Source organism: Ictalurus furcatus, chromosome 26, assembly GCF_023375685.1.
Source record: "Ictalurus furcatus strain D&B chromosome 26, Billie_1.0, whole genome shotgun sequence".
NCBI classification, from domain to species: Eukaryota; Metazoa; Chordata; class Actinopteri; order Siluriformes; family Ictaluridae; genus Ictalurus; species Ictalurus furcatus.
Genome location: NC_071280.1, coordinates 6,047,256 through 6,068,095, shown reverse-complemented (window position 1 = coordinate 6,068,095; position 20,840 = coordinate 6,047,256). Strand labels below are relative to the sequence as shown.

General features: G+C 37.9%; 1 protein-coding gene across 8 annotated transcripts in view; it reads left to right on the top strand.

Moving 5' to 3' along the window:
- Window positions 1-20,840, top strand: part of dmd (dystrophin) — a 252,578-nt gene that overhangs the window by 42,891 nt on the left and 188,847 nt on the right. For all 8 annotated transcript variants that reach the window (XR_008384779.1, XM_053615384.1, XM_053615383.1 and 5 more), the window contains 9 exons: window positions 699-818; window positions 4,122-4,223; window positions 4,497-4,604; window positions 8,254-8,433; window positions 8,614-8,780; window positions 14,191-14,314; window positions 14,474-14,561; window positions 16,828-17,069; window positions 19,194-19,374. Coding sequence is in view for 7 of the 8 variants with exons in the window: in XM_053615384.1 (XP_053471359.1) it covers window positions 699-818; window positions 4,122-4,223; window positions 4,497-4,604; window positions 8,254-8,433; window positions 8,614-8,780; window positions 14,191-14,314; window positions 14,474-14,561; window positions 16,828-17,069; window positions 19,194-19,374 (1,312 nt within the window). In the remaining variant the exon portion in view is untranslated. The remainder of the gene's footprint in view (window positions 1-698; window positions 819-4,121; window positions 4,224-4,496; window positions 4,605-8,253; window positions 8,434-8,613; window positions 8,781-14,190; window positions 14,315-14,473; window positions 14,562-16,827; window positions 17,070-19,193; window positions 19,375-20,840) is intronic.

The following is a 20,840-nucleotide window of genomic DNA, read 5'->3' as shown; positions in this document are numbered from 1 at the left end:
ACGGAAAACAGGAGCTACGTATGTACAGTAGTACATATCAAGTTCTTTATCCATAAAGCAAAATGTGAAGCAGACTGAGATCACTTTGTTTTCACAATGCACAAATCAATTGGACCACAAAATTCACCACAAATGAACCATCATGAATCATGAACTGTATGGTGTGGGTCACTTTAGAGGGGTCAGAGTTTATTTGTTGTGTTCACATATGCAAAAAAAAAAAAAGCTGAGTCATGGATCTGAGACAACTTGGATCATTGAAACCGAACAAGTCTGGAAAACCCTCAAACACAAGAACATTAGTGAGGTCAGGCACTGATATCCATTGAGGGTGTGCAATTCATCCAACACAAAGGTGTTCAGTGGGGTTCAGGTCAGAGCTCTGTGCAGGCCAGTCAAGTTCTTCTACTCCAACTCTGGCAAACCATGTCTTCATAGACTTTGCTTTGTGAACAGGGGCATTGTCATACTGGATGTTTAAGCCCCTTAGGTCCAGTGAAGGGAAATTGGAATGTTCCAGCATACAAAGACATCCTACACAATTGTGCATTGCAAATTTTGTGGCAGTTTAGGGAAATCCCCCATGTGGGTGCGATGGTCAGATATCCAGAAACCTTTGGCTTTATAGGGTTTGTATATATGTGTTTCATATGACATTTGTTTATTTAATTATTATTTTGTTTATTGTGTCTATAAAGCTGTTACAAGAGGATCTGGAAATGGAACAGGTACGAGTGAACTCTCTGACTCACATGGTTGTAGTAGTGGATGAAAGCAGTGGAGACGGTGCTACTGCCGCACTGGAGGAGAAACTACAGGTGAATATTCAGTACTGGCATCCTTAACCCTCAATGACAGATTAAATTATTTTACATGCACTGACGTCAGAATGAAATGAATAAATAGTAGAATAATTCATTAAATACATAAATAATGTTAAAATAAACTATACACATATTACATGTATTCCCTTCATTTAAAAAGTTAATATTAAGTAATTACTTATCTATGTAATTAGCAGTTTTATTAAATGGTAAATGGTCTGCACTTCTGTAGCGCTTTTTTTAACTTTAGCAATTCTATAAAGCACTTTACACTTGTTGTCATTCACCCATTCACTCATTCACTCACAGACCATGGTAGTTTGCCATCGGGAGCAACTTGGGGTTCAGTGTCTTGCCCAAGGACACTTCGGCATGTGGAGTCACGTGGGCTGGGAATCGAACCACCAACCCTACGATTAGTGGACAACCCGCTCTACCACCTGACCCACAGCCGCCCCAATTATTATTACTTATTACAGATTATTAATTTCTGAATTGAATGTATTTCTTATCAGCACTCTCAACCCTTGATTACAAAAACAAGTCATTTAAGACACTTTAGTAGGAACACCAGTACATCTGCACATTTATGCAGTTATACAATCATTCAATCATGTGGCAGCAGCACAATGCATAAAATCATGCAGATACAGGTCAAGAGTTTCAGTTAATGTTCACATCAAACATCAGAATGAAAAAAGTGATCTCTGTGACTTTAACCATGGCATGGCTGGTGGTGCCAGATGGGCTGGTATGAGTATTTCAGTGACTGCTGATTTCCTGGGTTTTCACACAGAACTGTCTCTAGAGTTTACACAGAATGGTACGAAAAACAAAAAAGCTGGTGAGTGGAACATCCTGGCACCCAAGAACAAGAATCTGAGTCTGTCATGGGCATGGGCTCACTAAAACTGGACAGTTGAAGACTGGAAAAAGACCAGGTGATTATTTTTCTAATCAACTGACCACTTTCGGTGAGTCTGTGCACATGATAGCCTCACATTCCTGTTCTTGGCTGACAGGAGTGGACCCCAATGTGGTCTTCTACTGTTGTAGCCCATCCACCTCAAGGTTTGGTATTTTGTGCATGCTGATTATGCTTTTCTGCTCACCATGGTTGTAAAGAGTGATTATTTGAGTTACTTTATCCTTCATGCCAGGTCCAACCAATCTAGCCATTTTCCTCTGACCTCTCTTATAAACAAGGCATTTCTGCCCACAGAACTGTTACTCACTCAATGTTTTTTAGTTTTTCGCACCATTCATTGTAAACTCTTGAGACTGTTGTGTGGTAAAATCACAGGAGAGCAGCAGTTTCTGAAATGCTCAAACTAGCCAATCTAGCACCCACAGCAATGACACAGTTAAAGTTAGAGTCACTTTTTTTCTCTCTTGCTGATGTTTGATGTGAACATTAACTGAAGCTCTTCACCTATATCTGCATGAGTAGAAGACCACACATGCATTGTGCTGCTGCCACATGATTAAATGATTGGATAACTGGCTTCATCCAATGGTAAAACAATACCAAATGCAATACGTAAGTGAGAGTAAATTGAACACTACTTACCATTAACGCATTTCTACAAATGCAAATTTGGTTGTCCATTCAGATTGGAAAGAATGATACTCATCTGAAAACAGATGGTGGCTCTGCAGTTTTCAACCGATTTATAAATTATACCAGGAAATTACCTCTCCATTCCACATTACCGTTCCGCTCCACATGTCCAATGAAATTTGAGCTTGTTGGGCCACATCATGATTGGTGTATACATGACAAACAGGTATCGGTTATGAATTATGTAATATTTTTAAATATCTAATATATTGATTTTATTTATTATTTTCCCAATGGGGGTGTGTGTGTATGTATGTGTGTGTATGTGTATATATATATATATATATATATATATATATATATATATATATATATATATATATATATATATATTTAGAGCTGCAACAACTAATCGATAAAATCGATAATAATCGATTATGAAAATCGTTGTCAATGAATCTCATTATCAATTAGTTGGTCTGCGCGCGGTGCATTTACTCATTACGTTACTTCTGTTCTGAAAACATGCTTCGGAGAGTAAATACTAAAGTTGTGTCCCAAATGAAGTACTATACACTTACACTATGCACTATATACTCTACGGTCTAGTGCAGTGGTCAGTGGTGTAATTGCAGGGGGTCCGTAGGAAAGTTTTTAAAATGTTTAAATATTATATTTTTTTTGTTAAATGTATCAAAATATATTCAAATGAGAAGTTATAAATTTATCAATTTGATTATTCGCATGCATTCACAAATATCACGTTAGCTGAGCTGACGATCGTTCATTGATTTATTTTAAGTGTATTTACAAATGAAATGATAATTTGCAAAAACCTATGAGTGGTAGAGAAGTTCAAGTGTCGCATTGATGGATAAAATAAATAAAAGATAATTCAGAGAGTCAAATGAAATGTCACACCAAGTTTATATTGTATTATTTAAGTATTTATGTATTATTTATGTATTTTTATGGATGCAAAAAAAAAGCACTGAATAACAGTCCTAAATTATATATATATATATATTCTGGTGTCAGTCTGTGTGTCTTAAGTTTATATTTGTAACACTCAGCTTGTGGGTTTTATTTTAAATAAATGAAAGAATGGTACTGGAAGTTGCCCGGCTCCAAAATCCGATTAATCAAAAATAATCGGCCAACTAATCGATTGTGAACATAAACCTTATATATATATATATATATATATATATATATATATATATATATATATATATATATATATATATATATATATATAAAACACCAACTGGGACTGTGTGTAAATGTATTTGCCCCCGTAGTTACTAATTCCCCAAATCTATGATGCATTCATAATGGGGTTCATACTTTACATAATTTACATAAGTATATAAAGTATAAAATATATAAGTGTGAGCAAAAGTCATTTTGCTAAAAAGTGTTAATTTCTCCTATGTATGGGACTTTTGAGACACTCTGTGATTTTGCAAGTCACTGTACAGTACATGCTCAGTAATAACCCCTTTCATCTGCATAATTCCTCCTTCAGTATTGTCATGAAATAGCATGCTTGGAAGAAAACATGTAATTTACTGTAATCTACATCTGACAAGAATGTCAAGTATAGTACTTAGGGCTTCCTATCATCCCTCCTCAATGGGAATGCAGCAAACAGCATTTGCTTTGGGTTTGGGAGCCTTCATACCCTTACTTTTAGTGAATAAAACTAGTATATTACCTGTATGTTCATCACACAGAACCTTGGAGAGCGATGGGCAGCCATCTGTAAATGGACGGAGGACCGGTGGGTCCTTATTCAGAAGATCCTGAGGAGTTGGCAGGATTTCACTGAGGAACAGGTACTGATGAGGAACAAAAAGGCTTTAGTTTCAACTAAAGTACAATATTTTCATCAAATTGTACATCGTATATTTGGTTTATTTATTGTTATTTCATTATTACGATTATTGGTAATGTTAATAAGGGCTACGGTTGCAGAGGGTGTCAACAAAGCCACCAGAACTAACCAGTGTCTATGTATTGAAATAACCCTTTAAACAACAATGCTCATAAGGAACAGAAGTCCTTCACTTCATGATTGTGTTCCCACCCAACCAACTATATTTTTTCAGCATATGTTTGAGTCCTGGCTAACACAGAAGGAGCAGTTATTTCTTTCTATCCAAAGCAGTGGTACCACTGATCACAATGAAGTGACGGCGAATCTCAGAAAACTTGCTGTAAGTTATTGTGTACATTATTCTTCTGTTCAAAGTATTTTCAGCATGTTTTTACATAGCTTTACAACAGAATATTTTAGTAAATCAAGTATGAAATCTGGTTATGTGCAAACAGTGCCCTCCACTAATATTTTCACCTTTGGCAAATATGAGCAAAGAATGCTGTGAAAAATTGTCTTTATTGTTTAACCTTTTGATCTTTTGTTAAAAAATTCACAAACATACTCTGCTCTCATGGATATCAAACAATTGCAAACAAAACACAGGTTTATCAAAAAAAATCTTTGTTAAATGTGCAACAATTATTGGCACCCTTTTAGTCAATACTTTGTGCTACCACCTTTTGCCAAGATAACAGCTCTGAGTCTTCTCCTATAATTCTTGATGAGGTTGGAGAATACATGACAAGGGATCTGAGACCGTTCCTCCATACAGAATCTCTCCAGATCCTTCAAATTTTGAGGTCCACACTGGTGGACTCTCCTCTTCAGTTCACCCCACAGCTTTTCTATGGGTTTAGAGATAGGGCACTGAGATGGCCATGACAGGAGCTTGATTATGTGGTCAGTAAACCATTTTTGTGTTGATTTTAATGTATGTTTTGGATCATTGTCCTGCTGGAAGATCCAACCACGGCCCATTTGAAGCTTTCTGGCAGAGGCAGTCAGGTTTTCATTTAATATTTGTTGAGATTTGATAGAGTCCATGATGCCATGTATCCTAACAAAATGTCCAGGTCATGTCCAGGTCATGTCCAGGTCAATGTCCAAAACATTAAAGATCCACCACCATATTTAACCGTGGGCATGAGGTACTGTTCCATACGGCTACCTCTCTGTGTGCACCAAAACCACCTCTGGTGTTTATTACCAAAAAGCTCTATTTTGGTTTCATCTGACCATAGAACCCGATCCCATTTGAAGTTCCAGTAGTGTCTGGCAAACTGAAGACGCTCGAGTTTGTTTTTGGATGAGAGTAGAGGCTTTTTTCTTGAAACCCTTCCAAACAACTTGTGGTGATGTAGGTGACTTCAGATTGTAGTTGTGGAGACTTTCTGACCCCAAGACACAACTAACTTCTGCAATTCTCCAGCTGTGATCCTTGGAGATTTTTTTGGCCACTCGAATCGTCCTCTTCACAGTGCGTTGAGACGATATAGACGCACGTCTTTTTCCAGGTTGATTCATAACATTTCCAGTTGACTGGAACTTCTTAATTATTGCCCTGATGGTGGAAATGGGCATTCGCAATACTTGTGCTATTTTCTTATAGACACTTCCCATTTTGTGAAGCTCAACAACCTTTTGCTGCACATCACAGCTATATTCCTTGGTCTTACCCATTTTTATGAATGACTAAGGGAATTTGGCCTATGTGTCATATTTGTATCATGGTTGAACAATTTCCTGTTCCAAGTCACCTAGGTGTACTAAAAAAAATGTAAAATATCAATGGGAATATATTTCAAATATATTTTTCTCATATGAATTCATAGGGGTGCCAATAACTGTGGCACACCTATATTTAACAAAGATATTTTTCGATAAATTGATGTTGCGTTTGCAATTGATATGCATGAGAACAGAGTATTTTTGTGAATTATTTGAACAAAAGATCAGAAGGTTAGAAATTAAAGACAATTTTTCACAGCCTTCTTTGCTTGTATTTTCCAAGGGTGCCAATACTAGTGGAGGGCACTGTATATACAGTGCCTCCAAGTATTGTAGTAGTGCCTCAGGTATTCACCCCTAGTGATTATTTGGCTTTTTGCTGTGTTGCAACATCAAATTTAACAGCAAAATTATTTTTTTCCCTGCTCCTTTTGAAGTGACTCTACTGAAATAAAATTAAGTAGATTATTTACATGTCTTCAGAAATATTTATTTTAAATCTAAAAACTGCTTAATTAATAAGTATTTATCCCCTTTTTTAACAGTCTGAATTTGGAGTAGTAATTAATTGAAACAGCTTGTTGTTACACAACTTAGGCATGGCAACTTTTGTTTGAACCCACCCATTTCTCAAGTGATCAAAAATATTGGAACATATGACTGACAGGTGTTTCTTGTTGCCCAGGTGTGCAATGTTAGATTGATTGTTTGAACAATTAATAGCATTGAAAGTCTATGTTTGGGTCGAGCCCTAGGTTTCACCTGTGAAGACTGCATTTGTTGTTAAAAAGGATGAATTAACATGAAGTTCAGAGAGCTGTTTATGGGAGAAAAGCCAGGGAAAACGATGGAAAATCCATCAGAGCCACTGCACAAGCATTGGGTATAGCTAATATAATAATTTGGAATGTCCTGAAAAAGAAAGAAACCACTGGTGTACCAACAACAAGACATCAAACAGGTCAGCCAAGGAAAAGAGCAGCAGTTGATGACAGAAACCTTGTGAGAACTGTGAAGAAAACCTCAAAATCAACAGTCACATCACCAACAACCTACACAGGGCAGTGGTGAAGGTGTCACAATTTACCATTCGAAGAAAACTTACCATATCGCAAGATACAAACCACTCATCAACAGTAGGAATCAGAAAGCCAGATTGAAATTTGCTAATAAATACAGAGATGAGCCACAAACATACTGGAACCAAGATTAACCTTTACCAAAGTGATGGAAATGCCGAAGTGTGGAGAAAGAAAGGATCTGCTCATGATCCGAAACATACAAGCAAGGTGGAGGTAGCCCATTGCTTGGGCTTCAAGGCTGCTTTTGGAACAGGCTCACTAATCTTTATTAGTAATGTAACTCATGATGGTAGCAGCAGTGTGAATTCAGAAGTTTACTGAAACATTCTGTCTGCCATTTTATAGACACATGCCCAGCCTAATTGTAAGGAGCTTCATCATGCAGCAAAACAATGACCCAAAACGCACTGCCGACACAGCAAAGGACATCAGGGGAAAAAGTGTAAGGCTTTAGACTGGCCAAGTCAGTCACCAGACCTTAACCCATTTGAGCAGCATTTCACCTCCTGAAGAGGAGAAATCCCTCAAAACAAACAACAACTGAAAGAAGCTGTGGTTCAAGTCTTGGAAAAGAACCACAAAAGAAGAATGTAACAATTTGGTGATGTCCTTGGGTCGCCAGCTTGATGCTGTTATTGCAAGCAAAGGATATACAACCAAATATTGCGTGTCACTCAAAACAGTTTTGCTTGGAGTGTAGAAAAATGTCGCTCGTGTGTCTTTCAGTTACAAAAAACATGCATACGCATTTCAGCCATATGACTGAATAGCCAAGAGTTAATAAAGGCTTGGGCTTCAAGCATACTCAAATATTAAGTGCATTTACTTTAATTTACTCAAAGCCTATGTGTTTCAATACTTTTGCTAACCTAAATATTGGGTGGTCTGCCACCAAAGGTGCCCTGTTCTAAGTTGTTTAACACATCTAGATGTAAATATGAAAACTGAAATTCTGATCTATCTTCTAATCTATTCATCTTTTTATCATAAGCCCACATGTCTACAGTGTATAACAAAAACAAAAGAATTGGCCTTGCCATTTCAGTACTTTTAATGAGGGGTGTTTGTGTGTTGGGTGTGTAGACAAATGTAAGAACTAGCAACTATACACATATTTAGAAGATGAAAAGTGATATAAATATGTTTATACATTTGAAAAGTGATTGTATCACACAGATTCTGAAAGCAGACATTGAGCTCAAAAGACAGACCATGGACAAACTTTGCTCCCTTGTTCAAGATCTATTGTCCAGCATTAGGAATAAGCCGGCATCAGAAAAACTTGAAGCAAAGTTAGAAAAGTTTGCTCAGCGGTGGGACAAACTAGTACAGTCACTTCAGCTCACAAGCACCAAGGTGAAGTTTATCTATATTATCCTGTTCTTATTTTACAGTTTATGAAATATTTATCTGATCTCACTGTACTAACTTTACACCTTTTTTGTTCCACTTTTTCTTTACATTTGTATATCAGTGTCATCTCACTTGGCTTTGAACAACACATTGAATAATTGCATTGACTTATATTTCTCCTAGCTTTCAACCACTCTTACTGCATCCCAGTCTGAAAGCACACACACTCCTGTGGAAACCAGCATTACCATGCATCAGAAAAAAGTGGTGAAGCACGTTAAAGAGGGTCTGACTACCCCTCCACCTCAAAAGAAGCGCCAGATTGTTGTTGACTCAGAGCTTCGCAAGAGGTGAGGTTTTGTTTCAGGTTCAACAATACTCACATACACTGTGGCATTCAAGCGACAATTGATTGGTATTAATGAGACAAGAACACACTCCCCACACCATTATACCACCTTCACCAGCCTGGACTGTTGACACCAGGCAGGTTGGGTCCATGGATTCATGCTGTTGTGGTGAAATTCTGATCCTATTATCGGTGTGGCTCATCCGAAATCGAGATTAATCACCAGGCTAAGTTTTCCCAGTCTTCAGCTGTCCAATTTTGGTGAGCTTGTGCCCATTGCTGCCTCAGCTTTCTGTTATTGGCTGACAGTGGAACCCGATGTGGTCTTCTGCTGTTATAGCCCATCCACCTCAAGGTTCGAAGTGTTGTGCATTCTGAGATGCTTTTCTGCTCACCACAGTTGTACAGAGAGTTTATGAGTTACTGTACCCTTACCAGCTCAAACCAGTCTGGCCATTCTCCATTGACCCCTCCCATCAACAAGGCGTTTCTGTCCGCAGAATTGTTGCTCACCGGATGTTTTTTATTTATTGCACCATTCTCAGAAAACTCAAGAGACTGTTGTGTGAAAATCCCATGTTATCAGCACTTACAGAAATACTCAAACCAGCCTGTCTGGCACCAACAATCATGCAACTGTCAAGATCACATTTTTGCCCCATTCTAGTGGTTAACGTGAACAGCCGCTGGCCTGTGTATACATGATTTTATGCATTTCACTGATGCCACACGATTGGCTGATTTAGATAATTACATGAAAGAGTAGTTGCCTAATAATGTGTTTAATGTGGTAATGCTAAGTGGTATAGTGCTTCCCAGTCCTGGTCATGAATTATAGCTGCCCTGCACATTTTACTGTTTCCTTGCACTAACACACTGTGTGAACAGGAGGGACCTCTTAATTACTTGTATCATACTTGCATGATGTTTCATACTCCACTACTCTCCAAAAACACTTGTAAAGATAGGCCTCATGTATCAAGCTGCATACAAACAGATTTATTTGTAAATTGTTCATAGGAGCATTTCCACAAGAAATTTTTTATTCCTGAAAATCCCGTCATTTTTGGTGCTCCTGAGTGTGTGTAAATTTATATATAAGAAGACTAACTAATGTAAACCTTGACTGATTGGCTTCAAATCATGTAAATTCTGATGGGATATTGGACTTTTATATATGGACTGCACCGTCAAGTTTAAATAGCCTGTGTATTTTTACTTTCGCACACAAATTTTATTAAACTTTTGCGAAACCCAGTCATTACATATTAATGCCAGTAATTTATGAAGTATTACATATGAAAAAAAGAATGCAAGCCAAAATAGATCTATAAATTAAGAAAAATTAGACCAGTCATTCAGGTAAGAATGCAACTGTATAAAAGAAGGATGGGCTTAGCTGGTGCTGTACAACACTTTATTAGAGCCTGCTCTAAGTGACCAATCTGGTATGTCCCAAGCTGTCATATATGTGTCATATATTCCCTAGTGTGCTGTGGACTGTTTGCTTCCTGCAGACACAAGCCATTCTGCTTTGTAACTTGGCCTCAGGAAGGGTGCAAGGGATTTCTGGACGAAAATTACAGACACACTTTGCTGTGAATTAAAAAAAAAACCAACAACAATTAAACATATCAGTTTCTCTGTTTGATATGCTTGATGTCCACAATCACCTGAACAGTAGATACATATTCTTCTGTAAATCATTGCTATTCATTACTATTCGACAATGATATACTTTAGTGTTATGCAGTGGTAAGTGTGTTGGAAAGAACTTTAGAATAAGCATCCGGGGAGTTTTTTTCAGTAGAGTTTTAGTCTTACATCTGTAATATACAGGTGAATTTATCCACTGCATAATGAATGAGACATGAGCATAGTTTTTAGCAAGTGTAATCATTTATCCGAGTGAGAACATCCCCAGTCATCTTTAGGGTATCTGTGCACCATCCATAGCAAAATCAAGGGAAACTTTAGGCTAGCAATATGGGGCCATCCACAGCAGCAGTGAGTGATTCCCAAGTGAAGGAAGCTCCAAGCAGAAGTAAAATATCAAAATGGGCCAGGCAGGAGCAGAATAGGGTCCTGGGTTGGGGTGGTTAAAGCTCTGGCACCAGCTGTAGTTCTTGTTATCCTAGATACCAAGAGCCTGCACCTTTTGGTGTGGTGGATCATAAACATTAACACAGGTAATGTAGCACGAACCCATTCAGTACTTTACTGGTATTTTATAGGTATATAGTAGTATTTTATCATTAGTGCAAAATTTTAAATGCAGTGCAAAGGCAATGGAGTGGGAATAAGATAGGTGTGATGTGGTCAAACCTTCTGGTTCTAGTAACTGAACATGCTGCTACATTGTGAAATATCTGGAGCTTGTTTATGCAACCCATCAAACACACAGACAGCAAAGCATTACAATAGTCCAAATGTAGCAACAGCATGAAATTTTTTTTCTGCATTTTGTAGTGACATTTTATATATAAATATATGTATATATATATATGTGTGTGTGTTTGTGTGTGTATGTATGTGTGTGTGTATATATATATATGTGTATATGTGTGTACGTATGTATGTATGTGTGTGTACATACAGTATCTCACAAAAGTGAGTACACCCCTCACATTTTTGTAAATATTTGATTATATCTTTTCATGTGACAGCACTGAAGAAATGACACTTTGCTACAATGTAAAGTAGTGAGTGTACAGCTTGTGTAACAGTGTAAATTTGCTGTCAAAATAACTCAAAATAACTCAACACACAGCCATTAATGTCTAAACCGCTGGCAACAAAAGTGAGTACACCCCTAAGTGTAAATGTCCGAATTGGGCCCAAAGTGTCAATATTTTGTGTGGCCACCATTATTTTCCGGCACTGCCTTAACCCTCTTGGGCATGGCGTTCACCAATGGAGTCCTCTTCCACTCCTCCGTGATGACATCACGGAGCTGGTGGATGTGAGAGACCTTGTGCTCCTCCACCTTCCGTTTGAGGATGCCCCACAGATGCTCAATAGGGTTTAGGTCTGGAGACATGCTTGGCCAGTCCATCACCTTCACCCTCAGCTTCTTTAGCAAGGCAGTGGTTGTTATCATGCTGGAATACTGCCCTGCGGCCCAGTCTCCGAAGGGAGGGGATCATGCTCTGCTTCAGTATGTCACGGTACATGTTGGCATTCATGGTTCCCTCAATGAACTGTAGCTCCCCAGAGCCGGCAGCACTCATGCAGCCCCAGACCATGACACTCCCACCACCATGCTTGACTGTAGGCAAGACACACTTGTCTTTGTACTCCTCACCTGGTTGCCACCACACACGCTTGACACCATCTGAACCAAATAAGTTTATCTTGGTCTCATCAGACCACAGGAAATGGTTCCAGTAATCCAGTAATTTGTATTCCAATACTTTCAGAGGGGACTGTATTATCTAATCTATTGTGGTGGAAATTTAGACACACTAGTAGACTCGTCCTCTCAGATAAGGTGGTTTTATTACAGAGAGAGATGAATACAGGATAGAAGATGAGAGCGCTCGGAAGGACTCATCTCTCACATGCCCTATATAAGTTTTAAGATAAGGAGAGCTGGACATCTGTGAGTCTCAAAAAGGGAGTTCTAGGAGGTTTGAGCCAGTTTGGTGGTTTCAAGGTCTTAGCAGATGTGCAGACATTCCTGAAGACAATAACATGTTTGTGTCAATGTAAGAGGAAAGAACGTTCTGTACTAATCTCCATGACATGACTGCAAGCGGCATTATTCACTAATGAACATGTACAGAGTGAACAGAGCTATTACAAAGTAAGAAATTAATAATTTCCCACACATTATCTAATATCTAATTATTACTTAGAACGTTGTAATGATTTAATTTTGTTTATCATTTTTTTTCAATCCTTAATAATCTTTTTCTTCATTACATGTCGCAATGGTCTATATTAAATAATTCTCACATTTAGTACATTAAATCACCTGGAAATGGTGCACCTGAAACTGCAGTAATGCATATACCCATGTTCTGTAATTAACTATTTAGGAAAAAAGAAAGTTTATGGAATATTACAGTGTGTCTATGAAGAATAAGTGTCACTCACTGTCTTCAGAGCATTCACTAATTTCCAGGTTGTCCTCTAATAAAGTGTTATATTGAAGTGTAATATTGGTTAGTTGTTAGCAAGCTCCTTTTGACTAAAGCTCCATTCATGACGATCTGTGGTTGAATTAGTCTTAAATTACTTTTTTGTGTCTCACAGTCTGGATTTTCTCTTCATGACCTGGCTTAGCGACAGAAATCACGCCCCCCTTGTTGAAGTTAACCCTGCTGATTGCTGTTTCTTCATCTCGCCTAGATTTTCTAGTCTAGTTATGCCGAGCACGGCTCTCACAGTACCAGTGTAATGTGCGTTTGTATACAGGCCCCCTAAACCCAACGGAGATTTTATTGAAAATTTTTCTGATTTTCTATTTGACATTGTTTCTCATCATGACAGTATTCTCATTATTGCTGATTTCACCATGCATGCTGCCCGTCTAAGCATTTGGTTGCTTCCTGACTTCCTGTATCTGCTCGTCTAGTTCAATCTCTCTGTCAGTGTTGGGCCCCACTCATTACCGAGGTCACACACTTGACTTTTTCTCATGAACTGCCTATACTTACTGTATACTTACTTGTCTCATTGATCACAGTGCTGTGCAATTTAACACATGATTTCCTACTTTCCTCAGCTGATGCAGTTCCATTCTTAAATCACTCCTTAGATTGAGAGCATAAGGTTTCGTATTAACCATCCTGCCTGTGATCGGTCTCCCACTACCTCTCGCCCCGCCACATTGCTACAGTTCAAACCACTCTCCCGCTATGATCTGGGTGATATTATCTCTTACACGAGCTCAGTATCTGGCAGGCATCAATATCACCTGATGTTAGTCTAACCTGTGGGGAAAAAAAGACTGTATTTTTAACTCTTTGACCCTTTCCTTCATACTGACTAAAATAGTAGACTGGAATTTGGAAATGCTCACACTTGTATCCAAGTCTTTGCTTGTTAGGGGTGTAGTGATGCACATATTTTAACTGGGGTTTTTATTTTTCATGTGTTCAAAAGATGTATTGATTCTGCATAGCTCTGGTCAAACACTGTACACTTATTAAAGACCAATAAAATGTAGACATGAAATCAAAATGTCACTGTGCTGCACTGTGCAAACTTGATTTTTTGTAATTGATTGCAATTGCAGTGATGCTTGATTTAAATTTTCTTCCTACAAGTGCTCTGCTTTATATTGCAGCAACTTAAAATACCTACAGCATTGATAATCTCTTAGTTCTCTGAGCACTAATATTAACTATAAGACACAAAATCAGCAACATTGTTCTACGCATCTGATCATAAATTTGTCTTTTCAGATTTGATGTGGATTTCACTGAGATTCACAGTTTCATGACCCGCTCAGAAGCCACCTTACAGAGTCCCGAATTCTCAATTTCACGCAAAGAGGGCAGTGTTGCAGACCTCTATGAGAAAGTCTTGGTGAGATCAGACAGTATGATACAGATGCCACTGAATAAATGGTTACCTGAAAGCTTTAAAATAAACTCTTTTTTTTTTTTTTAACTCAAGTATTATTAAATTATGAACACCATTTTATATTGAGCAATGTCATCTTTATCTCTTTTAATTATCTTGTAGGCAATTGATAAAGAAAAACCAGAGAAGCTTAGAAAGCTACAGGAAGCAACGCGGTCAGCTCAGGCTCTAGTAGATCAGCTCACAAGTGGTAAACACATTTTTTAAAGACTTTTCTTTGGGTTTAATATTTTTAGTAGTAATATTTTTAATTTTTAAAAAATCATTTTAATCAAAACAAATACATTTACATTTTAATCAAAACAAATACAAAGGAAAAAAAGAAGAAAAAAACCCCCAATAACCTGGTTGCTTAAGTGTGCACACCCACTAAGTGTTAAAGCACCGTTTGCATGTAATAGAGCACTCTTTTTGGGTAAGAGTCTTTTTGGGTAAGAGTCTGCCAATTTAGTACATCTTTATTTGGCAATTTTTTTTATACTACTCTTCCTGAGAGTCCTTATATACTATGTGTATGTGTGTTAGAGTTCAGGTGTGCTGATCAGTAATCAGGTGAGAGGGATTGTGTATGAGGGGAGTTGGAGTCATTGGCGGCCAAATTTGTAGGGGTGCAGGAGGCGTGGGAGGGGGTTTGCTTTTGGCGAGGGGACCTTGTGTAACTGGTTTCAGAAATGAGACGTGAAATGTTGGAGCTAGGCAGCTGTGACGTGGTAGGTCCAGCTTGTACGTTACCTCGATATTCTGTAGAATCTTGAGTGGCCCAATGTAGAAATGAGAGCGTTTCCTCCAACCTGTGGCAATGCAGAGGTCCCTGGTGGATAGCCTGGCTCATTTCAGCCTCTTCCAACATATAGCATGTAGAAGTTTAGGGCAAACTCTGCGGTGCTCAGTTAGTCCTGCTTGCCCCCAAAAAGCACGCTGGGAAAAACTGATGGAATAGTTTGTAGGATGCTGTATGCTCAACCCCTTGGGATCATACAGCCATGGCCCATGCCAGGGCTTTTGGTGGTCAGCAGTGTGACATATTGCATGATCTTAGTTTGCTCTGGGATTCTATATTGACCCGAGAGGCAGAGTCAGCATCGGAGCATGAAACCCTTGCGTCTTGCAGGATCGACTACATATTAGTCTGGACGTGTGATGAACGAAGAAGCAGATAGGGAGGTCACTGCTGGGGAAGTTAGCAAAGGCACAGAGCTGTGCTAACTGTGTGCTGAGCATGGTTATCAGCTTTTGTTCTCAGATGAGGAAGCCCTGTGCCATCAACACTTGATGTCACTCCATATAACCTGCTGTATCCATGTGACGGCAAAGTATTCTGTCAGGTGGATGATACGGACACAGATGCAGGTACTGAGTAATTTTATTGAGGGAGCTGGCAAAAAGTCCAAAAATGTTAGAAAGAGACAAAGTTTAAAAACAGGCAATGGGTAGGTGATGTGCAAAAAAACATGAACAGGTCAAGGCAAAAAATCAGAATCGAGAACACAGGATCAAAAAACCTGAGAGACTATAATAGCAAGAATGGCTTGGTAACGACTGATAAGGAACAAAGAGCGTATACTTCACAGTTAGGTGAGTGCACTAAGAGTCCTTATATACTGTCCGTGTGTGTTAGAGTTCAGGCGTGCTGATCAGTAATCAGTTCAGAGGGGCCGTGTGTTATGGGAGATGGTGTCCTTGGTGGCCGTGTTTGTAGGCCGCGTGGTGTTATGGGTAGTGTAGTTGGATGCCGATTCTTGTGTGGACATGACACAGGGAGTCACTGCAAAAGATTACAGTTGGTAAGCCCAGGGTTTCTCAAAACCTTTTGAGCCAGGGACCCTTTAACTGTAAAAATAATAATTCCACTGACTCCCAAAGCACATATTTATTTTATGAACATAATCCTATTAAAATATCAGGCCCATTAATTAAGTGTGTGCAGTAATGTTCTGGCTATTTGCTGGAGACACTGAGCTTTTTTTTCCTGAATGTTTCACTGAGGGAACACATTAGATCCAAGTTGGCTTTAATTATTAGAGATTAGATGCTGTAACCTAGTTTTTATTGTCATTCTATCCATATACAAGGCCTACTTATTTTTTTTTTTTTTTTACATATTTATAAGCATACTTGTTTGGATCAAACCCATTCAGTTCAATAGTCTAGTTAAATAGGCTAATAACTATAAGAACGTAATAAGATTGTGATTTCCACAACTAAACACTCCCCAAACCCCACTTTGAGAGCCTTGAAGCTTGCATCCAGAATTTATGTTGAAGAAAAATGACACATTTTTGTGACTCTGAAGTTATGTTATCTGGTTAAACCGCAAATCCTGCTCTTGGGAATAGACTACAGGTCAAGTGGAGTCAGTAGAAACCAAGCATTATGGGTTTTTGGGAATTTTCATATTCTTCATGAGCCAAATATTCTTCATACCAAATTTAATACTGAAAAATGTTCCTTCATAGATGGGCAGAATTCTGATGATATTCAACAAGCCGCTCAGCAGTTACATGCCCGGTGGGTTGAGTTTTGTTCTCTGCTGGCTGAGAGGCTAGCATGGCTGGCCTACCAGACTAAAGTACTGGCTTTCTACAATCTCTTCCACAACTTGGAGCAGATGGTAGCAAATTCAGAGAACTGGCTGAAAATTCAGCAACCTCCAGCCTGTGAGCCAGAACCATTGAGGATCCAGCTTGAGCGCTGCCGGGTAACCATCTGTGTTTTCCAGTGTGCATGGGGTCCTATTCCTCTTTAGGTGTATCCTTCAATGTCTGTTTGTTTTGTGTCCATATGCAGGACTGTCTATTCCTGTGTCTTTCCAGGTAATGCCCTTTACCCACTGCATGTGTAAAACTATGCGTCCCTAATAGACAACAAATGAAATAGGATTAAGGGGACTTTAATGACTTCACACAAAATAAAATAAGTAGTCTCCGTACTTAACTGTGGACTAGTTAATTCACACTCCATTCCAATCCCCCATAAGATGAAAGAAGAATGTTCATTTACTGTCAAATGAATTTGATAGTAAATCATATGAAATTAGCGAGAACAAGATAATACAAAAACCAACAAACAATTAGCATAATATTTGTTGTTATAGCATAAAAATTTAACTATTGTATAGGGGCATCTTATACTCATTGCATTTTTTTTTTAATTGTGTTGTTATACCACTATAAAAATCATTAAAATTGTTCCAAAATCATTTTATACATTAAAATCAAGTAACAGTCTATTTTGATTGAATGATTATGAATAACATGTCTGCAAATTCACACAAATCAAAACCATTTCATGCTTTTTAAAAGGTTTCTCTCCTGTTTGGCCTCTTTGTAAAAGTGCTTTGTTATTTAATTAATCCAGTTATTTTACTTTTAGGAGCTTGACTTTCAGGTCATGTGATGAAGCGATCATATGGCTTCATCACATGATAAGGATCATAAGAGTTTTACCCTATGCACTTTAGGAAGCTCCTTCCCCTTCACCATTTTACTTGTTGCCTGAAATCTTCCCAACCATGGCAGCATCTTTTATAATGACAACAGGTGGAATTGGCACAAGAATGTTTTGTTAGTATTTTAATCTAGAACATGATTAAGGTTGTTTTTTTTTAAAACCTACCTTTGTTTATCCTGTAAATGCACACTTAGCTGTTCATATTTAGAACTGTTCTCAACCATTAATCATCTTTATTCTGCAATGAATGTGCAATTGTATGTACATGTGGCAAGGTTCAGTCTACTCTTCCAGGAATCTCTTTGAGATGAAAGCTTGCCATAGCTAAACAAAACTATTAGCACACAAAATATCTTTTAAATATTGTTTCCTCCCCTCCTTTCTGGTCATTTCCATTCATCTAGACGTTCTGGTCAGAAGTATTGAGAAAGATGCCTGTGATCCTCAGCTTCTCACTCTGCCCGTCTTTCACAATACTCAGTGTCCTCTCATCATCTCATAATATCCAGCTACAACCATTTGTACTACTATCACAAACCAAAAAGATCATACTGCTTATATACTGGAAGGAAAGATAGAACAAAAATAGCCTCACTACTAGGTTAACCTATTAGGTAAACCTTCTTCATTAGAAAACAACTCACAGCAACTCGGAGAAATAAACTCACAACGATCCTTCCTGGCCCATTTGGAGCTTAGACGTTCTTCTTAACAGCAAATACAGTCCTATATGTATTGAGTGTTGTGTATCTCAAGATAACACAATACTCAATAGATTGCAACATATACATTGCACTCGTCTGTTATATATTGTGTTGTATCTGTTTTGTTACGTTGTGTCTGATATTAACGACAACGTGTACCCTTTTCTTACATAGATTACAGTGTATAACTGTGTGCTTTGTTACCTTTATATGTTTATAGATAATTAAATTTTTAAAAAAGACTTTGTGAAGGCATGATACAAACACAGGGATATATTCATTGAATATAAAAAGTCTACACACCCGTTTTAGCAGTCTAGCAAATAGCACGGTTGAAAAAGTTCAGGCATGATTTGTCGGAGTGGTCTGAGCAGGGCAAGTGCGAGGAAGAGAATTATACTTATTTATAACAGAATTATATTTATTTATAGAAAAATTCAATGTCACTTTTTCTCTAATTAAACATTGCTCAATTCATTGTTTACCAAACTGAATATATTTTCTTTATAAACGATCAGTTATGTCTGACCACATTTAATGCTGTTAGTTATATGATATTTGAAATTACTACAGTATGCATGAACATTTGACACATTGCTACAGCTCTAATTTCTTCATTGTTTTCTATCAATATCATTGATAGACCAAATGTTTACTCCTGTTTCTAGGATGAGATAGCTCGTCTGTCTGTGCTTGAACCAGAAGTGGAGCACTTACGTGAACAACTTCGAGAGCTAAGAGAGAAAGAGGAAACACAGGTGCTCTTTGATGCTGATATAGCTGCATTCCAGGACCACTACCAGAATGTTCTTTCAGACCTAAAGGCCAGAGAGAAACAGCTTGTATTAAGTGAGTAATGTTTGATGAAGGGACTGTGGAACACAACATTATTCACTCACAGCTGTGTATACTTATGGGGCCCTGCACCCATATATAAAATGATAATCATACAGTCAGAATTTTTAGCACTGATTCCTAAAACTACTGTTCTCAACTAATCTTTGATGGTTTTGTGGTTTGGATCAAACACTGTTTTGGATTTTGAAGACAGTAAACAATATGCCAGTCAAATCTTCCTATGTTGGGCTTGGTTAACATAAACAGTAGTAGCTCATAATTAGTTTGATCTATTTTCATGGTAAATTAAAGATCACCTGATTTGCCACTTACAGCCTATCAGTTTTCAGCAGACAGTTGACAGGCTTATCATTAGCCTGTTATCATTAAACTTGAATGAGGGACTGGACTTGATGGACTACCTAATATTCATCCTTGCAAAAAGTAGCCACTGGTACCAATATCTTCATACCTGAGCCCAGTGATTTCACTTACATTTATGATCTCTCTCTCTCTCTCTCTCTCTCTCTCTCTCTCTCTCTTTTTGTCTCTTTCTCCATGAACGAACATCATGTCTGGGCATGAGCAGAGCATCATAATGATTTCAAAGCTAGTGAACACACATCTATGCTAGGCTTAATTTCTGTCTGGAAAATTTCATCAATTAAGTGTTCTTAAAAATGAAGAACAAATCACTCATTTGTGAAATGTGAATCAGACAATTAACTGTCATTACGCATGGAACACCAAGGTCTGATTTCCCTGACATGGATTAAGTCTAGCTTTAGAATAAAATGCACTTTTGAACACTGATTAGTTTCTAAGTCACTGATGTCTGACTAATGTCACTTTCGGAGTAAATAAAGATTTAAACGTTTTGAGGAGGCAGGTTAATTTCAGTTTACATGAGTTATTTGGACTGTGTCAATGAAGCTCAACAGAAACCACCAGCCAGATAACTACTCAACAGCAGTGACCCTCTATTAAGCTTGTGTGATATAAACGATTGTATCATCCCAACATGATATTACAATTGTCACAATATCCAGTGATGTGCATCACAGATTATATTATATTACCAGATCTGCAAACCATTATGGAATTTGCATAGGAGCTCCACATCAGAGTACACTAGTGTTAGAGAGTAAATTGTTAATGTTTAGCTGCACTGCATTGTGGGTATTGAAGTTTGGTGGTTGGGTTGAGGCTGTGGGTGTGTGTGTGAGCCGCAGAGAGACAATGTCTTTTTTTTTTATTTTCTTGAATTATTTATTTATTTATTTATTTATTTATTTATTTATTTTACTCCATTAGCACACACAATTTATTTATTTATTTTTTGTCTGTGGAAGTAAAACCAACAGGAGTAAATGACACCCATTCACCAGCACTTTCTTCTCACTCATCACTGAATGACATTCAAGATGCTTTTATATTTACAAATATGTAAACACACTGGAGAGAATTTCACTTTTGGA